Genomic DNA, 23,345 nt, shown 5'->3' with positions numbered 1-23,345 from the left:
CCGACCGCCCTGGACCCAATCGCGCCTTGGAAGGGCGGAACCAGACAGCGGTCTCGCGTGTCGGGCCCGCCCAGACCCCGCCCAGGCCCCGCCCAGGCCCCGCCCCCGCATCCCGCTGGATCGCGGTCACGTGCCCTGATCCCGCCCCTCAGACGCGGCCCTTCTCGCGTCGCGCTTCCCTTCCGCCGGAAGTGGGGAGATTTTCCCTTTCCGGTTACGGGTCCCCGAGCGGAGGGGGTGGCCGGACGGGGCAGCCGAGCGGCGGCGGCGGCGGCGGCGGCGGGGGCGGTAATGGCGGAGCTGGTGCAGGGGCAGAGCGCTCCCGTGGGGATGAAGGCCGAGGGCTTCGTGGACGCCCTGCACCGGGTCCGGCAGGTACGGGGCGCGGCCGGCTGGCGGGAGCACGGGAGCCCGAGGCGGAGCCGGGCCGGGCCCGATGGGGAGGAGGGGGTCGGGCCTGGCCCGGGAGCTGCTCGGGCTGACCCTTCAGTCGGACTTGGCCGTTCCTAGGGGCTCCTGCAGCCGGGAGGAGCCGAGAGATGAGACGCCGCCGCGAGGCCCAGGCCCAGCCCATCGGGCGGGTCCCCCAGGTGCCTGCAGCCGCTGGAAAAGGATTTGCCCGGGACGCCCGGCCCCATCGCGCGAGGCCGGGACTGGACCTTCAGGGCGGCCGGCGTGCGTTCTGAGGTTCACGAGGGGTAGGGGACTGGGAGCTCACGGTGAGGACGCGGGTATAGACGAGATGCGGCTGTCTCAGGTCCAGTAGCTTATTAAAACTTGGAAAACATCGTCTTCGGATGTCCTATATTTTGAGGGTGGAGTGGAAGGGATTCGAAAGTATCTTACTTTCGAGGGTGTTCTTGGAGAGGGGAGAGAGGAAAATGTGGAGTAGGTGTGGGTGGCCCACAAGACCTTGAAATGTTTCATGGGCAATAGTTTTTCTTCTCTCCAGGAGAATGTGACATGGACTCATTCCAACAGTGAAACTACCATCTGACAACGTTGTGCATTTTGTCAGAGATGAGTAAACATTTTTTAAAGAGGTTGCAGGGTTCCCTGGAGAATGAATATGGGACCTGCCAGAAATATTGACTTCTGGCATGGTGCTTAGAACCTTATATGTAAAACGTACTGACAGGCTAGCTCTAACGCTGAAACTCTTTTTGCTAAGTGACTTATGTTCATCATCCCTTCCTATTTAATCATGGGCATACTAACCAATATTTTAAAAGTTGGGCTATAACTAATCACTGCTTGATTCCTAACAGAAAGCCACAGGACTCATTGCATTAGAAGATCCACTCGGTCGGTTGAAGATATGGTCTTTACATCTCTTTCCAGTATTCCAAGGGAGGGAACCCTACCTGTTTCCCAGATACTGACTTTTCATTTTAATACCGATGCTCCTATAGACATTATATTGGATCCCAGAACTTTCCAAACCTGTGGTTCCACCTAAAATTGTATCGATGACTTGTTACTTACTGCCTAGGCACAAGCCCCTACAGTAGCGAGTATCCATCTTACTTAGACTTCAGAACCAACCTGTGTCTGTAAGGATGAACGTGCCATCCAGCTCCCTTTCCATCACTCTGCTTGCCGGCGTGTTACACTGCTGTCCTCTACAGTCCAGGGTCCTGAACCTTGTTTTTCTCTGGCTACTAATGTGTAATGGCTTTCCCTCTGTGCCGATGTGTGGCAATCACCTTGTTGGCCTTCTGTATCCAGGAAGAATGATAGTCACTACCCTAAAGAGCTCAGATCCTCAGTTTGCAGAAGGCCTGTAGTTGAACGTAAAACGAATTTTGAACCGTTGGGAGGACTTTCTGCTTCTCTTGAGCCAGTGGTCGAACTCATATTCTTGGACAACCTGCCCGTGCGGGAGGGAGACCCTCTTGTTAAATGCCGACCTAATGTGGATTGTTGACGCAGTGCCGTGTCCTACTAGCAGAGAAAACCTCATTGGAAATGTTCCCAGCTCTGAAATGCACCATTGACTGGAGCAGTAATAGCCCAGTGGAGACACTGCTGTAAGTGTATTACTTCTGCACGTTAACAGCTGGAGGTCGGCACTATCTTCAAGGATTTGACGGCCTTTAAAAACTAAAGGAAAAACAGGTTTGTGGGTAATTTTAGGTTTATTTATAGATTTGCATTGGGCAAGAATGGAATGTTAGAAATCAGACACACCATATGATTATAGTAAAGCTTATCTTGAAGGATCTCATATTGTTTGGGCATCTGGATGATGGTGGTTTTATTTCTTCATTGTACACACAGCATGTTGCAGAGATGTGATTTTTCCCTGCAGTAACTAAAAGTAAAAGACACTGTATTTATTTAAATGATTTCAAAGCTTTCCCCGCTCTTGTGTGTCCTCATAAACACCAGCAACAGTCTGTAAAGCCCTCATAAGTTTGTCTGGTGCTCCGTATATTTATCTAGAAGACCATCGTGTCTGACCCAACGCTGCTGGAATTTGAACCCGCAGTTTCTGTGAAGTCTGGTCTTTGGAGGTCTGCACATAGTTCATTCAGCTTCTTCCCTGCACCTAGGACCCTTCTTGTGTAGCCTTTGGACTTTTTCAAACAAAGGGAACCAACCAGTTGCTGCTGTTAGTTCACTCAGAGCACGGTATTCCTAGATCGACAAGGAGTGTCCAAAGATGTCACATAAAATTTAAAATTTTTCCCAGCAGTGCAAAAGCGTGGTGAGTTATTATTTGGCACAAACGGAGAATACAGCCACTCTGTAGGGAAGTGCACAAATGTAGAAGTGTGGTCTGATCTAGTCCCATCGGTGAAGATCTGAAACTACTGGGTATTAAAAACTCCATCACATTCAGTCCTCACAAGTCACTGGCATGTTGACAAGAGTAAGGCGCTGTTCCTGCAACTTGTTTAGAGAGAGCGGGATCCCAGTAAGGGGGGATGTGGACGCAAAGCCAGGATAGGGTAGGTCATCCTGTTTGGCAGCTGAACACCTCAACCGGACTGTCTAGGCTGGAAGGGGGCCTCATGGAGATTATGGACAAGTAGGTACAAATCAGTGTTTAGTTTTTCTAAAAAGATAAAAAATGTCTCCAGAAATCTCATGCAGATTCCCAGCAGCCTTCCGCAAACTAGACCATCTACCTGCCAATCATCAACTAAATAGGAGAAGTTCTCTGGTTAATCTGCTAATGCATTTTAGGACTTTAATCTCCAATTTTGATCTAGACCCAGTCAGTACCTCTGTATCGGAAACGCGAGTATCCTGTCCACGTATGTACAGTGTAATTGCTGCCTCGTGGAATTGCCGATCGTGGGGATTCTGCACCCAAATGATTGTGACCAGGCCATTGTAGAATCAGTAGGAAGTAACCTTAGAGCCTATTCCTTACCAGCACTTCTGTTTGTTTGGGAAATATATTGGTTAGTGTGGGACCTCACAGGTTCCACGGTCCTCCAGAAAACGCCTCCCAGCGCTGGTGTTTCACACTTTGAGCCTGAGCAGTAGATGGTTGGCGTGCGTGTCGACTGCAATCGCCAAATCTTTAAGGGAATGCGCGTGCACCGTTGAAACATTGGCCGTTGGGTACTCCCCGAGGGATGCTCCCTTCGCTTCCTTAATGTATGATGTTTCTGACTCATGGCCAAGTCAGGTGTGCTAAAGGCTCAGTCAGTTCACGTTGTACTCTACTTAGACTGTCTCCTCCATGCCCATTGGTCGAGAAGCTCAAGTCATTCCACTAGAGACTTAAGTTACGCGTGTACATTCATTTCAGCATTCTTAAACACTTGAAGAAAACCATTGTCTATAGGAAGTCTCCGGGCTGCTCCTGTATCTTTGATAAGACCCAGTAGAGTACCCGGCAAAGAGTGAGTCCTTGTTAAAGGGTCTTGACGATGCGACGAGCCCATTTAGGTCACCACACTTCAACGGAAGCACCGACCTCCATGCTTGGTGTTGGAAGATAGACATTAAATGGACAGGGTGTGTGCCTCCAAGATTTTCCTCCTTTTTAGCCGGCTGCTTAATCTTTAAAGATCTGATAGCTTCTGTGTAGCTTCCTGGACCTGCGCTCTCCAGCGGGTGGCCCATGGGCTGGGGAAGGCTCGCAGTGGGCCCGCAGGCGTCCTCCCTTTGACCTCTAGGGTGCCAGTACTGAGAAGGAGGAGTGGTTGCGCATCACAATTGAGATTTCTAGCTTCTCTGCAAGAGGCTTGGCCACACTGCTCCCGCGTCCCGTCCCACTGCGGGGATGCTCGGTGGGCGGTGGGCGGTGGGCGTGGGGTCACAGCTGCCCCTTTGCAGGGGCAGTGGCTGTCCGGGCTGCTGTTGTTCACACTGCTGTGCTCTGGTTCCACGCTGCCTGTTGAATGCCGGGCCAACGGCCACTTTCCTCATCCTTTATTCAATTGCGAGCCCAGCATCTCTGGTTTTTATTTGAAATTTGTAGTGGAAAGAGCTCTGGATGTGGAATTAGGAGATCTGAGTCTCCTGAGAGGTTGGCTTTTCTCAATGTTTGATCTACAGGATGATATCTTCCATGGAAAAGGGCTCGCGGATAGATAAGTTTGGGGAATACAGGGTTAAATAAAGGTGAATTGGCTTCAAGTCTCCTCAGAGCCTTCAGTATGCTTTAGTGCTTGAGTCCTACAAGAGTTTGGGATGCACATTGTAAATATCTTGAAGTTAGGTCACTTCCTACCCTCTTTCCATAAAACCGCATCACATTCTGTGGCACAGATTTACAGATTTCATGAAATGTTGAGCTAGAGCAGCGGTCCCTAACCTTTGTGGCACCAGGGCCCGGGGCTCCTATGAGAATCTAATGCCTGAGGATCCGAAGCGGAGCTGAGGCGGTGATGCCGGTGCTGGGGAGCGGCTGCGAAGGGACGAAGTTTTGCTCTCATGTCCTGCCATGCGGCCCAGTTCCTGGCAGGCCACAGACCAGTACTGGTCTGCAGCCCAGGGGTTGGGGACCCCTGAGTTAGATAATCCCAGTGTTTCCTTCAGCTCCACAAACAGAGGTTCCATCTAGCTGGATCCGAAAAAAAAATTTGGCCATATTGTTTTGGTTCGTTTATTTCATAATATGCTATACATCAAGTCCTCAGATAATGTCTTTGTTCAATGTCATTTTAACATTGGTGAGATGCTATAGGAACTTAACTCCTATTAATATCAACTAGCCTGTGGTAAAATTGGGTTCTTATGTGTCATTTTGCTGCAGTTCCCAGAACCTGTCAGTGATGTTAAGTGAGGACTTTGTATCCGGTGTCCGTTCAAACTCCCCTCGTATCGGGTGTCCGTTCAGACTCTCCTCTCCCCAGTTTTTTGCCGTTCTTTCACGGTTAGGAATCATCCCTCTTGAAAGTGTTTAACACTTGGAGTTTCATTATAAAGACATTTGTGAAAGCATAACTAATACTTTTGGAGGCATGAACTGCACTTTTCATACCAGATGATAACAAATCACCTGCAAGACTGAGTAGTGTTAGTGGAAGTGGCGATGTGATTCGGGTTACCTGCCATTATTTGAGGGTCTGCTGAGTCCACCGCTTCTTGCTGGATGCCGGGCCAGTGCAAAGATAAATTAGACAAGTCCGTGGATTAGATCCTCACTGTAGCCAGGTGCAACATTCAGGATCGGGGTTATAATTCTCATTTTCTGTTTGGAAATAATAATAAAGGGAGAAAGAGCAGCTTTCTCAGACGCACTGATAGGTAATACATGCAATAGTTATCGGACCCACGTCTTCTGTATCCTGAGAAGTACTTGGTTTCCTCACAGGGGTAGTTGGGTAGTTTTCCATCTCAGTGAGACATCCGCCGCAGAGTCTTTGAACAATGCGTTCATTGAAGGATGCCGGTGGAATTAGATGGAACGTAGGGGAGAAAATTAATGGACATGTCATCTGTAGGGCCTTTGGTGGGTGGCTCCCAGCTGGACAGTATTTCAGCTTAGAGCCTCAGCTGGTCATCTCAGCATTTTGCCTACAGATGGGCTTCTCGTATCCACTTTAAATTTAGCAAACATTTAATGAGTACCTTCTATGTGCCAAGCGCTTTGCTATGTATGCATTAGGGAAGTTGTTCTTGAACTTTTTTGGAACATGGACCTTGTAATGACTCTTGAAAACTTTGAACGTCTCAGAACTATTTAATAGTTTTGTATGTAAATTCAGGAAGTTCCGAAGCTGAGCCCTGGAGCCCCCAGTTTTAAAGAATCTTTGTCCGAGGGGTACCAAGGTGATTGGAACAGGTCTACTCTTCAGTGCTCTCCCTGAAGTAGGGAGACAGTGTAACCAAAACCTCTCTCAGAGGTTTCGCTGTGTAGAGGTAGTTTATATAGTGCTCTGCAAACAGACAAGGGAGTACTTCATTCTCCCCAAATGTGGGTGGCATGAAGTTGTCAGGAAAAGCTACTAAGAAGAGCTGATATCTTAATTTGATCGACAAACAGAATTCCTTGTTTTGGTTAATGCCAATAAATGTGGCAGGATCAGCTGGGGCCTCATCACTGATGACAACTATGGCTGCCATTCATTGAGCCTGTGCTGGATGCCAGGCAGGGACTTGATTTATGTTCTCTCATTTGATGGTCACAAAATCCCTGGTAGGGGGGTGCGGAGTGAAGTGAAGGTTATTAAGAGTTTGGGTTCAGGCTGTGTGTTCGCGTACTGGTTCTGCCACTCAGTAGCTTAGTCACCAGACGAGTTTTCTAACTTCTTTAAGCCACAGTTTTCTCATCTGTAAAGTAGAGATCATTGATGGTAGTAATATTTTTTTAATAGCTAATATTAGAAGTTAGGAGGTTGCCCTTGGGAAATAGGGTTGGGTAGTGGCTGAAGGGGACACGAGGCAGGCTTCTGGGGAACTGGTGATGTTTGTTTCTTGATCTGGATGCTAATTCCAAAAGCATTTTAGTATATAGGAATCCAGTGAGCTGTAAATGTATCCGTGTATTTCCTGTACTGTTACCTTCAATTAAGGTTAAAATAGCAAACGTTTCTTGTTCCTTACCATGTGCCTGGCATTGTTTTGGGTGCTTTACATTGTTACCTTTTTATCCCCATGGATACAAATCCCACAGTAACAAGAATAGTAGCTACTTTAGGAGGTCACTGTGAAGGTTAAGTGAGGGCACCACGAGGTGCCTAGTAAGCGTGGTAAACCTGGTAGACTGCCGTCTTCCCCATAACCTCTTAGGAAGTGGGTGCAGAATGAGGACCTGCCCCCGTGTCACTGCGACTGCAGACCCTGCCCTCTGGGACTGGCCCCTAGCCACTGGGCTTGGCTGCTCTGGCCACATACTGTTTCGTCCTGCTCTGGGAAGCAGACTTTCAGCCCGGCCCATGTATTCTTCAGGGCCCACGCAGGGCCACTCTGGGTGACTAGAGCAGAAGTCCCAGGGAAAGTTGGGTTCCTGCTCCCTGGGGCTCGAGCTTTCACCTCTGCTGCTGGATGCATGACAGTCATCAGTAGCTGTCTTTAATTGCATGGGCACTATGTGTGGATGACTTGCTGGTGCTCAGGTGGCGATCGATGCCTGTTTCTATTCAGTATAAAGTCCTACTAAGTGTGAGGTTGTGGAAACATTCACAGCTTCCTATTTGAATTTATAGGGTGAACCGCTTTGATTATGAAACCTGCCAGAGGATTTTAGTCTTAACAGCATGCGCTGGGAGTAATTAATTGCCATGTTTATGAACGTTAGTGATTTGTGTACCACCTTTGCGATTTTTGCAATGTCAGTGAACCTTCCAATATTCTATTTACTTAATATTTTAAAATCATTTTAAAATTTAGATTTATTTGGAAAATTTTTCAAAAGAAAACTAATTACCATAAGTGAAAAACTTTGCCGTACATCAAAGCTAACCGTAAGAAATATGTACGTGTGTGTGTGTGTATTTACCAATATGCACCTATATTTATAGTTATTCATCCTTGCACCTCCCAAATCACCTGTGTGCTCCTCTTTGGGAAACCCTGGTTTAGCTTGTCTCTGCATTTTACAGGTGAGTGCACCAGGGAGCAGGCCATTGAGGGTCTCGCCCAGGGTCACACACGGAGGGGCTGGCTGACTCCTGGTCCAGTGCTCCCTTCCTCCACATTTTCGCAGTTACTGGCAGTGGACGTTAAATGAAGTCTGTCACATTGATTTACATTTCATCTGTTACTGTGCTCGAAATAGCACAGGGAGTGAAATAACCCATTCTCTTCTCCATTTATCCCCCAAAAGGGGGGAAAATGACTAAAGTGGTAGAAAATCAGTAGCCGAGTCCCCTCAAGGTCATGCTTTCAGATGAGGACTAGAGTGGCCTTGGTTTCGCTGGAGTTCCTGGCTTCAGCGACTCATTTTCTGGCCCTCACCATCACTAATGGAGAATGGGCCCCACTTCTCTTAAGCAGCTACTGTTCAAACGACCAGTTACGATGCGAGGAATTGCTGGATACGAGGACTTGCTGGAGGTCTGTGTCCTGGGCATGTTAGGTTTTAAGTCTTGGAGACATGAAATATGTTTTAGAAAGTGTTAAGTGGAACAAAGGTAGGCGGCCCAGGGCTGTAGTTACAGACGCTGGAGTTAGGCAGGCCTGGGCTTAAACACCATTTCCGCCACGTCCAAGGTGTGTGACTTTGGGCGGGCACTCAGCTTCTCACTTCTCCTTATCTTAAAAGTGGAAATGATGACAGCAGCCTCCCAGAAAATCACTGTATGGAATAATTGAGAGAGCATCTTTAAAATGCCCTGAGCAGAGTGCCTAGCACATAGTAAGTACTCATTAAATTTTAACTAGTTATTTTAGTAGACATTTAAAATCGTTTTTTGGAACAGGGTTGTTTGCATGAATAAAGGGACACGCTTTTTTACAGTATGCTATAATATGCAATGCAACATAGTGTAAGTTATGATACAGTTGTATATTGTAACGTTAAACTCATATCCAACATTGGTTTAGCCCAGATTCAGATGCAGGCTGTTGATTTCAGAGCTGCACCTCAGAACCTTCGTTTGGTACTGCTTCGGTACTGCTAACATGGACATTTCCCAAATTATAAATACCTGAAGCAAACGTGATTTAAGAACAAATCTGAAAGCTTCAGTCACCTTTTGGAAGGACGCTTATTGATTTAATCAACATTAGAAACAGGAAACTTGTAACATCCTCGGCATATTGGCTTTTGGGAAAAATAGCATTCTAGCAACGTGTGAAACATACTATATAAATTAGAAGGAAGGCCAAGGACTCAAGAAGAACATTTTAGCTACTTTGGAAGGAAGAAAAAAGATCTGGAAACCCAGAGGCATCATCAGAGGGGAGTAAGGGGGTGCCCCATGTGTACAGCTTCTCTTCGGGGTCCCATCTTTGAGAGTGATGTGACATGCGTGCTGTCGGGGGACTCCACTGAAAGTCATACTGGTGTCATTTGTGTTTTGGGGTTTTCCTCACTGTCTGCTGAGAACCTTTTGGTCCGTCTTTGAAAAACAACTAGGCCAATAATCTTGAAAACCTTCCCATCAGCCATTTAGTGCTCAGTTTATTGTGGCAGATGACAGTCTCGTGGGGCACAAGCCACCGCAGCGTTCTCACCTTTTTAATCCACCTGCTTTACCAGCCAGTTCTTAAAGGCAACTTTTGTGCCTTAAGCAGGTAGCCAGCCTCAGCAAGCTTATCCAAAGCAAATATGGGGAGATAGATTGCAAATACATGGTAGAATGCTGTTAGGCAAGATTTATGTGACATTTTGTTTTAGAGCCAATGGCCATTTGCCCTGAGAGACTTGGATGTGGGACGTGGGGTTTCTATCAGCTGTCTCTCTCAGTATTTTAATTGTCTACTTAATGTTTTTAAACAAGTACCCATCCAGGGCACCATCATCTCTATCCTAGACAGGGATTAGCATACTTTTTCTTTAAATGTCCAAATAGTAAATTTTATATTTATTTTTATTTTATATACGTGATTTTGCACATTATGTGGTCTCTGTGCAGTTTGTCAACGAAAACAAATGGCTGTGGCTGTGTTCAAATAAAACTTTTATTTACAAAAGCAGGTGGTTCACAGCCATGGTCTCCTGACCCCTGGTCTAGAATACTTCTTAAATGCTGTGTTCTACTCCAGTTCCCTTAGGATCGATTTGCCTCGTCCAAGGGGATCCTTTAGAAGCATTTCACATTACTCGCCTTAGTAAGCCTCGTAGTTGCTTCCCCATCACTCTTCCTATAAAGTCCAGGCCCCTTACCATGACCTATAAAGCCCCACTTGACTGGCCTTCACTGGCCTTCGGCCACTTCTTGGAACACATAATCCTTTTACTCTAGTGACATTAACTTCTCTCCTCCAGGTTCACACCTACCAAATTCCTGCCTCAGGGCCTTTGTACAGGATGTTTTCTCTGCTTGGAAAACTCTCAGATTTTTGTCTAGCCATCTCCTTATCACTCAAGTCTCAGATTACATGTCCCAGCATAGTGACCTGCCCTGACCACCCTGTTTAAAGTAGTTCTCCTAAGCACTTTCTGTTTGTCATTATCTTCTCTTATTAGCATCATGCTTGTTGCCAGCTCAGGTGATCTGTTTATTGGTGACCCTGTGAACCTGTGACTTCTCACCAGCTGCTGGCCCTGAGAGAGCAGGGACCTGGTTATCCTTGCTCACTGCAGGAACCCTGGTGCTGGGAACAGCCCAGCACATAGGAGGCAATGTCGTTTATTGGGTGAATTGCCTTGGTTTGCAGCCCTGGTATTTGTGAAGTGCTTTCTTGTGTACCATACTGAGCTCTTTTGTGTTCAGACTGTTATCTTTCCAAAATCTAGGAAGTAGATGGTATTATACCTAAAGGATAGTTAGCAGAGAAGAAAGAGACTTGCCCAACATTGCAAAACTACTAAATGGAAGGGATGAGACCTGGCCTAGGATACCTGATGTTTATTTATCTGTCTGTCTGTCTGCCTGTCTATTGATTGATTGATTGAAGGATACCTGATGTTTAAAATCTCACCTTAGGTTTTCATTGTCATGATCATCTTTGGATGTTGGTTTGTTTAAGGTGATTCATCTATACGTGGGTCCCAGGTCTCGGACTTGTGGGCACATTGGGACAAGCTTTGGAGAACGACCTGTAAAGGCTCTGCTCATGGGGCAGCTGCGCTAGGCTTAATGTAGGGACTAACGTTAAGTACAGTCGCTGTAAACATTCCTTTGATTAAATCAAAGAGCTGCTTTATTATGAGGGTCACATTTAATTTCCTAGTGACAACAAAGTGGATAATTGATAAATTCTACATGGCATTTGTTTCTGGGGAAGAAAGTTTAATAGCCGTGTTCTGTTCTTTAACTGATAATAAATGTTAAAAGTTGAAATAGCTCTCAGAGATCATCTCACTTTCTCCAGTGCAGAAATCCTGAAAGAGTCTGGACAGATAGACACTCGTCCCTCTGCTGTTTGGACGCTTCCGGTGAAGAGCAGCTCATCGTTTTATATCTCTGTAGAGTCCTCGTCGCTTTCATGGACGTCAGAGTTGATGGGATGGATATATTCCTAAAGAGTTGTCATATTTGAGCAAGCACAGCCTTTTAAATATTGTCGGGGGATTTGTTTATTAAAGGAATCCTGTGATAAAACCTTTTGAGCAAAGTTTTTCATATTATTGCCTTGTTTTTTTCCATCAAATATGATATACCTATATTTTAAGTGATGACTTAAAAATACTAATTTGCTTGTAGAAGACACGTTTTTGGAAGCATTTTATTTCTAAAGACACATTATTATTAAGACTAAAAGAAAACTCATTTAAGGGTGAAAAGTGCTTGTCCTATCTAGCATGACGGCGCCTTACATTAATCTAGGTCGAGGGGAGAAATGGGGTAATAGCCCCTCAAAGAGGACTCCTGTCTTTTCTCCCTCAGACAGAGCTATGATTTGTCACTGAATTTTAAAATCTGATTCTCTCTGTAGATTGCTGCTAAAATTGATTCAATTCCTCACTTGAATAATTCCACACCTCTGGTGGACCCCTCGGTGTATGGCTATGGAGTACAAAAACGGCCCTTGGACGACGGAGGTGAGTGTCACAGATCTCCTGCCTTCGGATGCTGGTGAACCTGCCCGTTAAGTTGGACTTCGTGTCCGCCGTTTCCTTACCTGCTCTCTCCTGCGTCACTCTGAAGAGCAGTGGTTGCGGGGAAGTGTTTAGGATGATTTTTCTCACCAGTTCTCCGGCGCTTGTGTTCTTATTTGCCTTGATAATACAGGAATCTTTCAGCTGGGCTCGAAGGCAAAGACATGGCCTTCGAGCATCGGCTTAGACGTGATTTGACAGATTCGAGAGTTTCGCTGCATTTAGCACACCAGTGGGAATCGAAGTTTTCACTTTTCTGCAAAGAAAAGCTAAGGTTTGGGACATAGCTCTGAGGAAGCAATGACTCCATATGAACCTTAGAGAAGAGAAAGGGTGGGGGTAAGCTCTCTGCAGTTCGCTCGCTGCTGGGTTTGGCTCCGGTCCCGGTTATGACGGGTTCTTGCTAGAAGCGTCCCTTATTCTTTAGTGCATTCCGTGTTGCGTACGTCCTCTTCTTCATCCCCACGCCCCAGATTTGAAACCCCTAGACGTGCCTGTCACCAGCACCTGGGCAGAGTATCTGTCAGATGTGTTTCTGCAGAGAACTTGGACTTTTATTGTACTTTGTCTTCCCCAAAGTGCGACTGCAAAAGGGATCCTACGTGTGCTCGGTTGGCTGTGAACGTGCACGTAGTGGGCGGGCCGCCGCCTCCTGTCCCGGCAGCGTGCACGTGCCTGCAGCCACGACGAGTGCACATGATCCTGTGATACACTGTTAAGTGAAAAAAATCAAGGTGTGCGGCAGTACATATCGTGTCGTCTCCTTTTCCCAAAAAAAGCACATGTTTTTATGTACATAGAACAAAAATGTGATTTGGCAATACTGATTTCCCTGGTCGCGAGGATTCTAAGAGGTGATCACCAGTGTTTTCAGGTGTGGGGTCCTTTTTGGAATAATCGTATAGATTTCACACTGACGATTTTAAGAGAACAGCCTCATTTGGGTATAAACATTCTTGTCTATTTAAAACAAAGTTTATGTTTATGATTGCACACATGGAATGTCTGCCCCAGGGCCCTTAGAATAACTAAGGTGACCATTTAAACTGCTGCTCTGGAATGGTGCCCTGTAATCTTTTTACGTGTGATGGGCGTTAGTGGTTTCTTAGACCACATGTGACTGATGGCACTGTCTGCATTTTTGCCTTAGCAAAACGCCATAAAGCAAAGTAACCTTTTCACCTTTTCAGGGTAATCATGCTTCAGTTCCTCTTAGCAGACATCAATAGAAAAGTAGAACTAAGTTGTCTGGCTCTGAACACGTATCTCGTTAATGGACAGTGTCTCTCTGGCCCACCATTTCCAGAAATCAAGATCAATACATTTCACAACTCTCAGCCTTGTTTTCACCCGCTGCGTGGAGTCGAAGTGTAAATGCACGGAGTAGTATTCACTGTGTCCTCTGCGTGGGAACGCCTAGGTATTTGCAAATGAAACCGCTGGCGTTCTGCAGACTTCTTCCTCCCATTAATCCTTTGCATACAGATTTTTAAAAAATGAGTAAAATCTGTTGATAAAAAGAAACTTAGGGAGCTGGCATGTGTAACTAGTAGGTCACTAGTAGGTCCAGACTCTCACTCAAAGTTTCAGTTCATTATTATGTCGTATATTTATTTTCACCTCTTTTTTGAGAACCATAATTTTTTGCATGTCTGCCTTTTGAGGACCGTTTTTTGTTGTTGTTGTTGTTTGTTTAAATTCATTTCAAGTATACAGTACATCGGTTAGATATCCATATAGTTCATAAAACGATCCCCTTCCCCATTGCTCCCCCCTCCCCTGGCCCTCCACCTAGCCATCATATTACTGCTGACCGCATTCCCTCTGCTGTGCTCCCCGTCCCCATGACTACTAATTTGTACTTCTTTAACCCTTCACCCCATATCTCCCAGTCCCCCAAGTCCCCTTCCCCTCTGTCCGTCACCAAATTGTGGGGGACTAAGTTTTTATATTCAGAAAATGAATGTGGTTTCTCTTTTTCCTCCTAAATAGTGCGGTCCTTCCGGTAGGAAGGACTGAGAAGGCCTTTCCGCAGCGGGCCAGGCCCAGCACCCCTGTGTCTTAGGTAACAGGCTGTATCTGAAGAACAAGAAGTTTCCCTCAGGCTTTTTACATTCTGCATTAGTTTCATAGAGTTAATCCTCCCTTCCGTTGAGCACTGTTTGAATAACAGAATTACAGAAACTTCTTCCTCCAACCTCGTCTCCGTATGGAGAGTTCGAGATTTGCCGTTGAGCTTAGCGAGAAAGAACCCCGGGCACTGGGGCTGCCACAGCCTCCTTCGTCACTTGTCTTCTGATGGGGAGAAGGTCACCGGGCCAGTTCTGTTCTGAATAAATATGTGAATCAACAGGTCCTGTCAAGGATAGTGTTTGTGTTTTCCTAGCTGCTTTCTAAGGGTCACGAGCTTGTTGTTTGTGAGATGAAAGTTTAGAAAAGCAGAGGTGAACAGCAAGCAGGGAATCTGTCACTTTTTCTTTGCAGTAAAGATTTCCGAAGGCTTTGCAGTTCTTGTCTGTTTGGTTTGGCTTGGGTTTTTTTGACAGTTCACCAGATCACTTCTTTAGCAATCTGAACTTTCTAACTTTTCTGCGAAGCTGGGTTCTTTAACCTTTGGAAGGTTAAAGTTCAGGCCCCCGGAAGGTTTTGGAGGTGTTGCATGGGTCTCTTTAAAAGCCCCTCAGCTCTAACATCGACCAGAAAGAACCTTAACACCGGGTTTATTCAGGACATCGAGACGTGCAGACAAGCATATGGATGGGAGGATCAGAAAAAGTGCTAGGTAGTAACACAGGGGAAGGATTCGTCACTGACGCAGAGAGGGGTTTGGGTTGCTTGTGTTCGCAGCAGCTTTGAGGTGACAGTTCCAGAGCCGCCCTGGAGCCCAGCAAGGGCGCCGAGAGCTCAGCCAGTGGAGCCTGCCCTGGTGCCCTGCCCCGGGGAGAGCGGGCACGCCCCTGCCCTCCAGCTTCCGATCAAGTAGCTTCAGCTGTTAGCACCTTGCAGTCTTGGCACCCCCACTTTCTAACAGTCTTTGAGGGGCGTCCCACCAATTCAGGAATCGCCGTGCTGGTCTCGGGTGGGACAGCTTTGCCATCAGGTGCTTTGTGCCATACCCAGAGCCCAGTTCCATTCCTCTGCCCTAAGGCCCGTGGCAGGTTCCAGTGGCCAGGGAGGTCCAGCCCGTCCTAGCCTGGCCGTTGCCTACCTGCCCTTCCGGTCTGGCTCCCCTATTCCGCACCCTGCGGCAGCCTCGTCATCTTTTTCTTCTCTTTGCTTTTCAGAAGCACATCCCCCATCCAAGCTCCTTGCCCGGCTAATTCCCGCTCAGCCGTTAGGGCTCAGAACTGACGGACAAGATAAGAGCCCCTCCTGAGAACTTGTCCCTGTCCTCATCTTCACGATCTCCAGTGCCCTGCTCAGGGTCACCCAGTCTCTCTCTCCTCTCGTCTCCTGTTCTCGTTCCTCCCTCCCTCTTTCGCCTCTTCCTCCCTTTTTCACACACTCAACCTCACTCGCCTTCTGCTCTGAACTCCTAAAGCAGTTCCCTTGTCCTTTCGTGGGGCGCGTGCCCTTTCCCGTTTTACGCTGCAGATACAGGGTGCGTCGTGGCCCTTCCCCACCGGATCCTGCCTACGCTGTTCCCTTACCCGCCTCACGCAGGGAGGGAATGCACACTTGATGCTTGAGCTCTCCCTCGTCCTGTCCTACGATTAGCAACTTTAGAAAATGTTGAGTAGTAAGCACCAAATTTAACAGTATTACTAGCCAAGTCACTTAGAACTATGCATTTCAATGTAATCTAAGTCAGGGGTTGGCAGGTTTTTTTAAGGACCATATAGTAAATATTTGAGGCTTTCAGGTCGTAGAAGCTTTGTCCCACCTACTCAGCTCTGCCAGTGGAGCTCAGAAGCTGTCAGGGACCACACTCACACTCACACGGGCATGGCGTGGCTGCGCTCCGCGGCTCCCTGCCATACGAAGAGGCCTCTGCCCCTCAGGGGCAGCTTGCCAGCTTCCGCTCCCAAATCAGCCTTGTCCGATGATTAACACTTTTAATCTCCAGTTAGGGAGGTGTACAGAGAGTACCCCCACCGCCTCTGATTTCCTTAAATCTCCCTGTCTCGGTTTCCACTGTCTAACTGCCTGTGATTTCTAGTGCTTGGCCCAGAGCCGGCCGACAGGTGGAAAAGTCACCGTTCTCATTGTCCCCTCCGTGTTTCTAGGGGCAATGCCAGCATCTTCTCCTCTTTTCTACCCCGGGAGAGTTTTAGGTAATTATGCCCTCTTGAGCTTTTTCAGTTGAACCGAACAGGCCTCACGCTGTCTCCCTGCCCTCTGTAAAAGGTCGCACCAGAACTGGAACTTTGGTGGATAAAGCGCCGTTCCTGACGTTGCTGGGTGCGGGGGGAGGAGGCGCACACCCGTGGCTTTGAAAACGTCGCCTGCCTTTTCTGCCAAAGACGCGTCTTTGGTATTTGTGTGGTGCTGCCTCTTTAGGCGGTACCACACCTTCCGATTTCATCTTGACGATGTTCTTGCAGAGTGCTGGGAGAGTTCCTGGATGTACTAGCCAATGAATTATTTATAGGAAGAGTGGAATAAAATATTTCTGTGGTCCTTTCTAAGTTTTTTTTCCAGCACTTGCGGTATAAGGCAAAGAGAAGGGGGAAAAAGCGTGAGGAAGAAAGATTTGTTTTTTAATTTCAGACTTTCAGAGGAGGAGGAGGAGGGATGAGACGTGCCCGTTCCAGGTAGCGGTGAGAGGCCAGGGTTCTGACTGCCAGATGGCATGGGTGCCCCGGCCACCGCCTGTGACGCGCACCACCACAGATAGGGGCCAGCAAGTACCAGGGTCTCTACTTTGGAAAGAGAAAAATGCATCTCAGAGGTGTCGATGTTGTCTCTGGATGGAGGATAGCGGTGGATGCCGCAGGGGTGAGGAGCCAGGACTCAAACCTAGATCCTGAGAGTTGGAGGAGGTAGGGGAGGTCGGCCTTTATGGGGTGTCATCCAGCTGTAGTCTTCAAGCCGGTGTGAACGGGGCCCTCCCAGGGGTTAGGTGGGCATGGGCTGGTTGAGTGGAACCCGTTTCTGGCTCCTCCATTTCCGTGCACCCCCTTTCCTAAGATGAGCCTCTCTGAGACTTGGGTCTGCACTGGGGACGTGCCCTTCTCCTTTCCCCGCCCCTTTCCTCATTTCCCTCCTTTGGCGCATAATGGTACATCGCCTGGCACAGGGAAAATCCTCAGGCACCGCAAAAGGGGCGAGTCCCGAATTCTGGGTGGGGAATCCCACGGAAACAAAGCACAAGAGTCTTGGTAAGAAGTATTGTAGGAGACGGGATCTGATTTTATCCAGGCAGAGGCTCCTGCCCGTCCCCTCCTCCCCCACCATCCATCCACCCATCCATTTTAGGATCATCATGCAGAAGTAGGTGGTAGTCACGTGGGTGCATATTAACACATGTGCATGAGTTGGAAAAGCTAGTGAGTTGTCCCCCCTCACTCCCGGCAAAGTATGACTCAACTGGTCGGTTTGACAGTTGGCTTAGCCAAACTAGGTGAAATAGACATTTTCCACAAAAATGAATGAGCCGGATCTGCAGCATCGGCGTTGCGACGGCGACGTAACTGAAGCTTATGTACTGGACCTGTGACGGTCTTGGGGGCAGCATTCAGATGTTGAAAGGCGATCCGTAGTGTTTTCAGCATCCTTTCAGAAGATACGTGGTCCAGAGTGACTTCCTACCCTGGCCGGGTGTTAGAACCACCCGCAGAGCTTTCAGAAGCACAGCTGATGGACAGGCTGTCTGGAAAGCTCATCAAACTAACCGTGCACTTACCGCAGTGCACTCCTGGGCGTTTATTCCCGAGGAAAGGAGAACTGCGTTCACACGTAAACCTATCCACAAATCTTCGTAGCAGCTTTATTTATAGAGCCCCAAACTGCAAACAGCCCAGAGGTCCCTCAGCAGGCGAAGGGTTACCGAACTGGGCCATCCATACATGCCATAGAGTACTGCCCAGCAATAAAAAGAAACAAACAGCAACCTAGATGAATCTCCAAGGAGTTATGCTAAGTGTGCAAAGCCAGCCCCAATGGTCACGTGCTGTATGAGCCCATTTACATAACATTTTTGGGCAGGAGATTGGTGACGCAGGGTTTAGGGAGGCCGTGGCGGCGGCCCCTGTGTGGGGTGGAACAGGTCACTGCTGGAAGGAGCCCTGGGGTCTACGCTCCTCATGCTCTAGCTGAGGAGAAGGGGGCCTGAGAAGTGGTTTGGCCAGGCGCAGGTACCTGATCAGTGGCAGAAGGAGGACATCGAGCCTGGGTCTCTCTTATAGGCCATAGTGGTACGTGCCTGAAAATGGGGGCTCCGACATTTGGTAGGTTAGGGTTTGAATGCCGGCTCTGCCAGACGTTAGCTGTGTGACTTTGGGCAGGTAGCTTAACCTCTCTGAACTTTCGTTTCCTTACCTGTAAAATGGTGATAGTACCTTCTTCATGAGATTATCTTCAGGATTGTAACAGGTTATTTTCAGACTTTTAAAATATGACTTACAATGTGAAAAATACTCATATTGCTACCAGAACTAGTTAGTACACGCATATTAAAACACGTAACTGAAGTAAAAGCTTGATGAACTATCTATATTAGTATACATGGTACACTTTGTTTTCTATGTCATTGTTCACTAAAGCTGGTCATGACCCTCTAAGTTAATTTTATGACCACTGGATTAAATGAAAATAAGGCAGAGTGCTGTAAATAAGTATCACAGACTTATTTTCCTCTTAATTCTGCTCCAGAGGCCCTGGGTCAGCCTTGGGGGAGGCACTTGAGCCGGGAAGAGGTTCCTAAAACCTCCACGTCCCTGACCAGGTCAGGTTGCTGCTCATCACGAGTTTGTGCTTTCCCTGCTGAACTCTAGGCTGCCTGGGGGCGGAGTTGACCTCGCTCACCATTTTAGCCCCAGGATCTGGCATAGTGCCTGGCACGTGCTAGTACAGAGCACACTCACCTGTGACTGTGAGGGCTCAGGTGTGAGTGCACCTTCCTCATGGGTAGAATGGGGGCTGGTATAGTCAAAGCACCTACCTCCCGGGGTGCTTGTAGGACCAAGTGGGTTGCTGCAGGTGAGGCCCCTGGAAGGTCTCTGCCACTCTCAGAAGCATATTAGACTGCAAGGGAGAGTGACATTAAGATAAACTCTAGTCTTTTCTCTCTTAAGAATAACGATTTGCAGAATTAGTCACAGATTACTTGTGTAGGGGCCTTCCCCTGAACTCAAGGTGTCAGTGTTTTGTGGCCTTGGGGCAAGAATCCCTGCCTTAAAACACAGGAGCCCTTTGAACTGTCCTTGGGAGAAAAGCTTTTTAAAAATGCTTGAAAAACTGCAGAAATCACCACAGTTAACTAAGTATGACCTTAACAGGCTTGGAAAGGCCGCAGTTAGAGTCAGGAGGCTGGAATCCAGGCCAGGGCACAGAGGGGGTGTGTGCCCATGTCCTCTTGAAGAGGAAGGTCTGGCTTGTTTCTTTGCTTTGCCAGCCCTACGAAAGCCGCTGACATTCCTTCTCCTGCCCTAGACTCACTCACCTGCCTCTGGTCCACTGCGCTGTTGTGAGGTGCTTACTGTGTGTTGTCTGCGCTGGTAACGAGAAAGATGATTTTGTTCCTTGGGCTTTTTTTTTGGGGGGGGGCGCATGGGGCTGAAGTATTGAAATAGATGCATATTATAAAGTTGGGTATTTCCCCAGGGACATTTTGCTAGACTTTCCTCACCAATATTGGGAAAATTGTGTCCAGTTTTCCTATTGTTTTTCCAAAAATCATTGAAATTGGCAGAGTATTACTCTTTAGAAAGAATTTCTCATATCGTAGCATGAATATTTTCTACGGGAGGCTCATTTTCCCGTAGCCCAGGGCTTCCCGTTATATAGTGTGCAAGGTAAATGAGAGCTGCACCTGTGTGTGTGTTCACGCACGTGTGCCAACGTCAGGCTAAGGTGGACTTTGGAGGCGAGATGAGCCACCTTCGACCAGCGTGCACCATTACGGAGGAAATAGGGCTGATTTTTCCCACATTTGTCCTTTTCTGCAGTAAAATGACAGTAGTTACCATTGGATGGAGCCCTATAGGTGTCCCCGCACGGGTCCCTCATTTGACCCCTCTTCATCACGAAGCCTAAGGAGCGGCCCAGCGTTTGCGGCGTTGGACGTCACGTTTGCTACAGGAGTGCCCAGAGCCTCTTCCCTAGCTGCTGGCTTTCATTTTTAGGCACCAGATGGGAATGTTTCTGAAGGGAATGAAACTTTAAATCACGGGTTTCAGCCTTGCACTGCAGCCTTTGCGTGGGGGGCAGGGAGACCATTTATCCGCCAACTCAGAGACTCGGACCTGGACTTGAGTTTGATTGCCTTCTTCAGAGCCACGGCTCCTGGCAGCCCATCCGTTTGTGCGATGGTGGCGTGTGCGCTTTTATTTTCGATTTGTAAGCACTTCCCCTTGTCAGCAGAGCAGTTGGCCGTCAGAAATGACACCTTGTGCATGACACCTGTGACATGTACTTGGCCAACAAAAAGGAATTTCCTTTTCTGTGATGGCCCAGAATTTCAAACAGCTCTTGACTGGCGGCTGTTCTCATGAATCTCATGAAGTTCATGGTAGCATTGCCCTTTACTCTGTCTCTGTGGCTTTTCTGGCTGAAGCAGCTGAAGATCATCAGCCTGCGACATCTCTCACCAAACGGCTCAGCGGCCAGAACCCGAGGTCCGGCCACGTCGCCCTGCTTGGGGAGCAGGCGCCTCTCCTCTGCTTCTCTTCATGTCAGGGCCCTTTAGTTCCTCTGTCGCTAGTGGATTCTTCACCCCTCAGAGAGGAGCCGTGACTATCAGCAGGGAAGCTGAGCCTGGCCCTTCCGCTGGGACAGCTAACCGAGCCCGAGGGCCCGCGGCCCGCTGCCCGCCGCTGTGCATGGTGGACGCTCCTTGCACATCCGGGGGCTGAGCATGTGACGAGAATTCCTTTCCCGAGCTGGTAATTGTCCAGTTTTCATGTGGCGTGGGAGCCGTGAATATACTACCTGGGCCAAGCAAGAGAGTTTGTCACATTCAAACTGGAAATGCAGAAAGAAAATTTTAAGAGTCAATGAAGAACAATTCTCTGTCCCTGAAAGAAGCAGGTTAATAGTATCTAATGTCAATATTTTGGCTGCAGACCATTATCTTGCTATCGATCTGGAAGAAACATGGTATTGACTCGGTAGCTTCGTGTTCACTTTTTGCTCGCGTTGTTTCTCTACGCTTTTTCTTCTGTTAAAGTATCAGGATCTGGCGTCTTTTCCTTTGTCTTCTTATGACCAGTTCCTGTCCAGTCAGAAAAATGACACGGTTAAGTTCAAGCAGAAGGAAGAGCAGCTGGAGTCTCACATTTCAGATGTCGAACCATTTGACTCTTTGTTCTGAAGTTGATGTGATTATCTTCCCACTTATCTCCTATCTGTCCTTATAACTTCCCCAGAGCCGTGTTTTTGAATGCTCTCGTTAGCGTATTGTAGGATTCATTCAGTTCCTTATAATATGTTTAGGATGTACACTTTTTCATCGTTTGCTGACTGTGTTTCCTGGGCTGCATTTTCCAAAAGAGAAAAACACCCCAGAATCATTTGTGCTGACGGCTGATGAAGGAGACGCTCATCAGTAGCTGCAAGAGGAGAAGCAAACAAAAAGCAGAGCTGGAGTGGTTTTGTGGGAACGTGATTACAGCCGGGGTTTTCACAGGGAGCGGCTGTTGGGCACCGCTGTCCCTGTGAAGTGGGCTCGAACGGCGGGTGCTGGTCCTTGGTGTCTTACAGACTGCTCTGGTGGATCAGCGAAGAGGCCCAAGGAGGGAGGAGGCCAGATCCTCTCTGGGAGGTGTTCGTGCTCATCGGGGCTGGGGGTGGGGTGCGGGGGGGGATGCCCCATGGCCGGCAGGAACATGTGTGCATGGTCTCGGTGACCACAGCTGCCGTGCACGGAACATCCTCGCTTCCAAGCTAGGAAATCAGATTTTCTCATTTGTTTTCAAAAGAGAAAGAAGGAAGCCTCCACATCTTTACACTGAGGCTGTACCCAGAGCAGGAGGGAGGCGGGAAGTGCCAGGGATTTAGGCAAGCAGGGTTTTCTCCCAGGCCGCTCAGCATGCGGACACACAGATCAATTTCTTATCCTGCGTTCAGCTGGACACTGGGTTAGAGACTGTTGATCAAGACGTCCCCTCCTGTTTCATATCATATAACGCATTCATTTCAGCCACTGAGCCGAAATTACTGTTTGCTTTCTTTCTGCCTTTCTCCCCCCACCGCACGCCCCCACCGTGGTAAGAACTTGTGTAAGGAAGGAGTTAGTTTATCCGTGCTAATGCTTTGATTTTTCTTTTCTCTTTCTCTTTGCCACAGTAGGTAACCAGTTAGGGGCCTTGGTACATCAAAGGTAAGCAGTGGGTTATGTTTTATTATTTATTGATCATTTCTAATTGTTTATTGATCCACCATCTGTACTAGAGTGTTAGAAAGCCAGAGGTTGAGAGTGTGAAAAACCACGGGCTAGATTTCCTTAGGACTCAAGTTTTTTGTGGCCCTTTCCAAGACAGCATAAGCTTAAAGGCTAAACTAACACGAGGTATTAAAAATCAGCCATTAGTGTGCGTAAACTTAAAAGACTTGTAAAACGTTGGAGCTGCTCCTTCTGTCCACATACATTTAAGTTAAAATAAGAGAATGAACGTTTCCCTCCTGTTTTGATGGTTTTCTCAGTGTTTTATGAATCCTTAACCTTCACTTGCAAAGATGTCCTGAAGAGGCATGAGCTGTTGGGCTTTGACAAGATACAGCTTTTGGTCCCTAAGGGGTCACAGGCCTGGGAGGCCAGAATCCTGGGTCTCCCCGCCCCTGCCACAGTGATAGGGACTTGCCAGTGAAACTCAGACGAGTGCCCAGTTGATCCCCTGCCTCGGTTTCCCCTCACAGCCATCCAGGCGACATCGATGATTTAGAGAGATACAAAGACTGCTAGGCTTTAAAAAGTCCAGTCTGTAAGATAGGATGTTTGTGGCTACAATGTTACCCTTTAAAAAGGGTAAAATATCCAGGAAACTATGCCACACCTTTCATAGTGGATGAGGTAGTGTGCTATGTATCCGTTACTGTAACATATTATCTTTCACCAGCAATGATACAATTA

General features: G+C 47.8%; 1 protein-coding gene across 6 annotated transcripts in view; it reads left to right on the top strand.

The window, feature by feature from the left end:
- Nucleotides 1-207: 207 nt before the first annotated feature.
- The window catches only part of FUBP3 (far upstream element binding protein 3), a 48,475-nt gene continuing 25,337 nt past the window's right edge, over nucleotides 208-23,345 (top strand). For 3 of the 6 annotated variants that reach the window (XM_016133839.2, XM_016133838.2, XM_016133837.2), the window contains exons 1-3: nucleotides 227-375; nucleotides 11,953-12,058; nucleotides 22,562-22,595. In XM_016133839.2, coding sequence (XP_015989325.2) covers nucleotides 292-375; nucleotides 11,953-12,058; nucleotides 22,562-22,595 — 224 coding nt within the window. In that variant the 5' untranslated portion in view covers nucleotides 227-291. Of the gene's footprint in view, nucleotides 376-1,268; nucleotides 2,119-11,952; nucleotides 12,059-22,561; nucleotides 22,596-23,345 lie in introns of those variants that run through there. The other 3 variants (XM_016133835.2, XM_016133836.2, XM_036238923.1) reach the window with 3 other exon arrangements.

The sequence above is a fragment of the Rousettus aegyptiacus genome, unplaced genomic scaffold, assembly GCF_014176215.1.
Source record: "Rousettus aegyptiacus isolate mRouAeg1 unplaced genomic scaffold, mRouAeg1.p scaffold_m13_p_3, whole genome shotgun sequence".
NCBI classification, from domain to species: domain Eukaryota; kingdom Metazoa; phylum Chordata; class Mammalia; order Chiroptera; family Pteropodidae; genus Rousettus; species Rousettus aegyptiacus.
The sequence above is the reverse complement of the archived record's forward strand: the minus strand, read 5'-3'. Positions and strand labels throughout refer to the sequence as shown.